Below are 6,200 nucleotides of genomic sequence, written 5' to 3'. Positions count from 1 at the left end.
AGCATCTTAGGCTTCTCATTCGAAGTTTCCCATGATCTCTAACACGGTTTCCATCGTGCCTATGAGTTACCTTGATCTCATCCGTAGTTTCAGCGGGTCCAACAAGTGTGAAGAAGCACCAAGAACCTGCTTCTGCATTTCAGCTCCTACTTCATCTTTATTTAATTCTTCCCACAGTTTAGTCATATAATTCAGCCCAAAGTTCTCCTTTAGTGAGGGGTCATCTTCCTGCCTTCTTCCCTTTTCTCTCACTCTAATTTTTTGAGTTTCTCAGCCATCTTTTTCATACTAGTTTGCATAGAGACTCCCTTACTGAAAGTCTAAAAGCTGTATCCTCATCTTTATCAAAAACAATTAAAGACACTGCTTTATCTTTCCATCTGTCTTGCATCAAGACAAACTCTACCTCGTTTAAAGTATCCTTCAAACTTCTTTTGGGCCAAAAAGCCATCGTCACGCGTTTTCTTCAATGCTCTTACTCCTTTTAGCTTCAAATTCTCGAGATAAGGGATCCATGAAGGGAAGATCCCTCTATGCCTTCTTTCTAGCCTCATGAGATTGTGAGTGAGATCCAAACGGGATAGACTGATAACATTTCATAATCCCTGAATCAAATTGAGCCAACAGAGCCAACCCTCTTAATCTCTCTTTCTTGTTTTTGTCCTGAGTTGTTGATATATGGCCTCTTCCAAAAGGAATTACCATGTGCTCCTGAGTTTCAGAGGCATGGACGTCCGCAAGAATTTCCTCAGTCATCTCTATGTAGCTTTGGATCAGAAAGGGATATACACTTTTATGGATAGTGAAGAGCATAAAAAAGAGCAAATATCGCCAGCGCTTATGAGGGCGATTGAGGAATTGCGCATTGCAATCATCATTTTCTCCAAAGGCTGCGCTTCCTCACGGTGGTGTTTGGAAGAGTTGGCAAAGATCATGGAGTGCAAGGCACAGAAGGAGCTGATTGTGTTGCCGGTGTTTTACAAAGTGGAATCAAGAGAAATGAGAGAGGGGAGAGAGGCTTATGGGAGAGCTATGGCTAAGCATGAGTCCAATTTTGGGAAGGATCCGGAGAAAGTGAAAAGATGGAAGAAACTCTTTTTGATGCCGGTAACTTGTCTGGGTGGGAATCAATGATGGGTAAGTAAATAGTTGACTTGACGCACTGCTTTGCCATAGTCAGCTGGTGATTGTTTGTTCGTACGTCAAATCCTATGCAGATAAATTACCCCTAAAAAACTGAGAGATATTGTTAAATCGGTCTTTTTAATTGAAGATACAAAGCGGATATATGCTAGATAGCAGACACAAAAGTGGAATAACTAAAATTTCGAGTTAGTAGATTGTATAAACTCGATTCTTGCTGTGTTGATAATGAAATTTTTTTGTCTTAGATAAATAGTCTAGTTTCATGATACCCGAGTCATTTTTGTCTTCAGGCGCAGGTTCACCCAAATGTGTTAATTTCTTTTCATTTTATTATTTGCTAACCTTCTTATGTTATTTTCCTTATGACGTTAGAGGTTGAATTCCTGCCATGGCTTTGAAACTGGAAAACACGTTTCTCTTTCTTTTGATTGCTCATCAGAGATGAAGCAGAACTCATACGATGCATCGTAAAGCAATTATCAATTCATCTAGAGCGAACACACTTATATTTTGCTGTGAAGCAGAGCTCATACAATGCATCGTAAAGCAATTATCAATTCATCTAGAGCGAACACCCTTATATTTTGCTAAGTATCCGGCTGGAATAGATTCTTGAGTTGAAGAACTGATATCATTGTCACAAAAAGACTCAGATGATGATGTTCTCATGATAGGCATATGGAGACCTGGAGGCATAGGGAAGACGACGGTTGCTAAAGCGACAGATAATGCTATTGAGAGACATTTTCAGTGATCTAGTTTTTTGGTGTGAGTGAGAGAAACTTTGAACAAAAGCAATGGTCTAGTTAATTTGCAAGAAAAACTTCTATCTCAGATCTTATATCCTAGACATCTAACAGTTTATAGTGTCTACAGAGGAATTAGTGTGATAAGGGAAGACTTTGTTGCAAGAAGGTTCTACTGGTTCTTGATGATGTTGACCAGTTGCATCAATTGAATGCATTAGCTGGAGAAGGCAATTGGTTTGGCAAAGGAAATAGAATCTTTGTAACATCAAGGGATTAATATTTGCTAACTTCTCATGACATAAATTGTGTGTATGAAGTTAAAACTTTAGACAACGATGAGGCACTAGACTTTTTTTTTTTTTTTTTTTTCAGCATGCCTTTCCAAACTGTAAAAATCTGAAACAAGAAAGGATCTCATAGATAGAGCACTGCATACGCTAGTAGCCTTCCATTAGCCCTCGAAGGGTTGGGCTCCTTCTTGTGCGGAAGAAAGGAACCGGCATGGGAAAGTTCACTGCATAAACTCACCAAAACTCCCGACCAAAGTATCAATCGAGTTTTGAAGACAATCTTCGATGGATTGGAGGATAATGAGAGGGAGATTTTCCTCAACATTGCTTGTTACTTTAAAGGAAAAAGTATAAAATACATCAACAAAGTTCTCGATAGCCTCTCTTTTGTACATAAACTCAAGAAGCCAAAACTCCCAAATGACCAAAGTATCAATCAAATCTACCCATTGTTTTAAAAGAAGACAATCTTTGATCTCGGTTTCCATAAGTTGTATACTTCGAATCATCGGATCCTTAATCTTCGAATCAATCATGATCAAATAAAGGATTCCGTTATTTTCCAGCCAAGAGATCTCGATAAGGTCACATTTAATAAAACATCCAATTCTAGATAGCCCTTGTTACTTTAAAGGAAAAAGTATAAAATACATCAACAAAGTTCTCGATAGCTGTGACTTTGACACAACTACAGGAATAGGAATTCTCATCGAGAGGACCATGAAAAGAAATGAGCATGGGACCCCGCAAATTGATGATCACTTTCTTCATTTGAATCTTCAACAATCATTTATTCTTGGTCTTTCGGAGTCAGTTGCTTCTTGTAATTTAGACTTTGTAGAGTCTAGAAACGAGGTTCAGATTCTTCAAGATGAGTCTCGAATAGATTCATTTTGCATAGAATCTTGGAATTTGACATTCATTGATTCCTCCACGAGTTGAGTCTTTTGTTGTAGACTTTGTAGGCTTTGCTTGAAGTTGAATATCCAAGGAAGATGCCTTCATCTGATCTTTCTTCAAACTTGCCAACTCGATCATTTGCATTTTTCAATAGAAAGCATTTGCATCCAAACATATGAAAATATGAAACAATAGGCTTCTTTTCATTAAATAACTCATAGGGGGTTTTTTCCAGAATAGGCCTTAGAAAAACTCTATTAATAATATAACATGCAGTAGAAATTGTTTCAGCCCAAAAACGTGAAAAGATGTTACTTTCAATTAAAAGAGTTCTAGCCATTTCTTGACGACCTATTCTTTCTTTCCACACTCCATTTTGCTTCTGTATATGGAGAGGAGAACATATGCTGAAAACCAGATTCATCACAAAATTTTGTGAAATCTTGATTTTCAAATTCACCTCCATGGTCTGTTCTTATACTTGAAATAACATACCCTTTTTTCTTTTTGAACCTTCTTAGCAAACTTTTCAAAATAAGAAAATGTTTCAGACTTACTTGCCAGGAAATATACTCAGGTAAATCGTGAGTAGTCATCCACAATTACTAGGCAATATTTCTTACCTCTAATGCTTTGAGTTGGTTGGTCCAAAGAGATCCATATGAATGAGCATGATTTGGTTTAGTTGATGGGTATAAAATACATCATTGTCTATCAAGAATGTTCCATTCGATGATTGAGCATGGGAAATGCATGATTTGGTAGATTATGGCTTTTTGAAGATGTTCAAATGCAACATCTTTTTATGTTTAAATAGCAAATCTTCGAAGATACGGTAAAAGTTGTTTATGCAAACATTGTTATATTTCATTTTTATGTTACTTTGATTTGGACATTATAATGTAAATCTCAATGGAAAGTTTGCGTGACAATTGAATTTGCTCTGTTTTGGATAGGGAACGAATGTAGTAAAAGGCAGAGTATTGGACTTGTCCACACCAAAAGAGAGAACTATGAGTCTTAAAGAGATAACCATAAAGCCTGATGCTTTCACAATCATGAAAATATTGAGAATGCTCATTTTGCTTGAAGTGCATATCTCTTCACAAGGTCCTGTTCGGCTCCCTAACAATCTAAGATGGCTTATATGGCCCAATGCCCCGTTTCTAAAATTTGGCTCTAGTCTAAGGAAACTTATTAGACTTGATGTTCAGAAAAGTCATATCAAACAATTTGAAGGCAAGTTCAAGGTTAGTACTTGTGATGATTAGCTTTTCCCTATTTATAACTAAAAATATTTACAGAGCTTAATGATGGTTTTGGTATTTTTGTTTTTCTACAGAATTTTAGAAAGTTGAAGTACATCAATTTCAGCCAATGCAAGTCCTTGATTAGTGTTCCTAACCTTTCGTCGGTTCCAAATCTGGAGAGAATGAATCTTGAAGGGTGCAAAAACTTGGTGGAGGTTCACCAATTTGTCGCATATCTCGACAAGTTAGAATTTTCGTCACTACCGTTTTGCTCCAACCTCGGTATCTTTCCTAACGCACTTGAGACAAAATCTATTCAAACCCTTGATCTCTTTGGTTGCTCTAAACTTGAGAAGTTCCCTGATATAAGAGGAAAAATGGAACATTTAGAAGAGCTTGATTTAGGAAGGAGGGGTATTAAAGAACTCCTAGCGGCATCAATTGAAAATCTCATATCTATGAAGAGTTTTTTTTTTTTTTAAGATATTGTAAAATCTCACAAGGCTTCCTTTAAACATTTATTAATTGCAAAATCTTGAGCATATGAGTCTTTAAGGCTGCCTGAATTTTGTCATGTTTTCAAAAAATGTAAGGATGTAATTGATTCTAATGACAATCCGAGATTCTCAAATTTATACTGGCTAGAATTTAGTGGGTGCAATCTATCAAAAGTTAGAGTTCCTTGAGAGTTCTTCCAATTTTCCCAAATTGACATACTTGGATCTTTCCAATGACAAGTTTACTCATCTGCCGACATGCATCAACAAATACCGTAATTTGGGAGAGTTGTATGTGGATCACTGCAGGCAGCTTCAAGAGATTCCTCAGCTTCCACCACATGTGCATATCCTATCGACACAGAGATGCAAATCTCTACAAAGATTCCCAGATTCGTCGAGTCTCTCCTCCAATGAACTTTTAGTTGACTTAACTTGCTGTGAATTATTCCACAAAGGGGCAAATACGACTTGATATGTTATTATCACTCAATGTGGGGCGAATACAACCGATATGTTATTATCACTCAAGGTTTCTCTCTCTCTCTCTCTCTCTCTCTCTCTCTCTCTCTAAATGCTTGATAGCTCCCTAAGATGAGAAAAGTGAAAATTGTCTTGATGGGAAGAGAGATGCTAGAATGGTTTCTCCACTATCAAGATGGTTATATATCGTTTATGGTTCCCCAAGACTTGTACAACAAGTTCTTAGGACTAGCACTATGTGTTGTTCTTGGCCAGAAGGAACGAAAAGCGATTGATGTCATATGTCTTATCATAATTCTCGTTAATAGCCGAGCGGTATTTAAAGAAGTGAAACATTTTGATTCGATGGAATCCGATCATGTGTAAATTGAGTATCTGTTGTGCAGTATGCTGCATATGAAAAGGGAGCTTCTGCGAGACGATTGGAGCCAATTCCAAATTGGCCTCTGATTATTTGGAGGAAGATTGAAGAAGTGTGGATTCCATCTAATATGCAAGCAAAAGAGGATGATCTGAGGGTTGTGATCCCACACTAACCGCAGATAGAAACATATTGGTCTTCAGAGGAAAATGATCGGATAGACGCCGAGGAAGACGATAGTTCAAGTGAAACAGATGATGAACTTTTCGAAGCAAACGGGTGGGACCCTCCCAACCAAAGAAATCGGTGGTGGATAGAAGCAAACTGTCGAGTTGGTCTCCACTTGGCTTTGATTCTTGGGGAGGCAATATCTTGATTCCGATGCCTCTTGGTCTTCCCCTCAAATCAAATTCAAAATCATTATGAAATACAGGTTTCGCATCATGCTGTTGAAATGGTTGAAGAAACTTTCTTTTTTCCCTCTCTTTCTTTTATGATTTGTGATGCAGAGTGCATTAATACAA

The 6,200-nt window shown here is 37.4% G+C and overlaps 1 protein-coding gene across 1 annotated transcript; it reads left to right on the top strand.

The window, feature by feature from the left end:
• Positions 1 to 726: 726 nt before the first annotated feature.
• On the top strand, positions 727 to 1,844 carry LOC120287051 (TMV resistance protein N-like). Its single transcript, XM_039299708.1, has 2 exons — positions 727 to 1,107; positions 1,821 to 1,844. The coding sequence occupies exons 1-2, from the start codon at positions 727 to 729 to the stop codon at positions 1,842 to 1,844; spliced, it is 405 nt and encodes a 134-aa protein (XP_039155642.1).
• The last annotated feature ends 4,356 nt before the right edge of the window (positions 1,845 to 6,200 follow it).

This window comes from Eucalyptus grandis, chromosome 8 (assembly GCF_016545825.1).
Source record: "Eucalyptus grandis isolate ANBG69807.140 chromosome 8, ASM1654582v1, whole genome shotgun sequence".
Taxonomy (NCBI): domain Eukaryota; kingdom Viridiplantae; phylum Streptophyta; class Magnoliopsida; order Myrtales; family Myrtaceae; genus Eucalyptus; species Eucalyptus grandis.
This window is presented reverse-complemented; position numbering and strand designations above follow the sequence as displayed.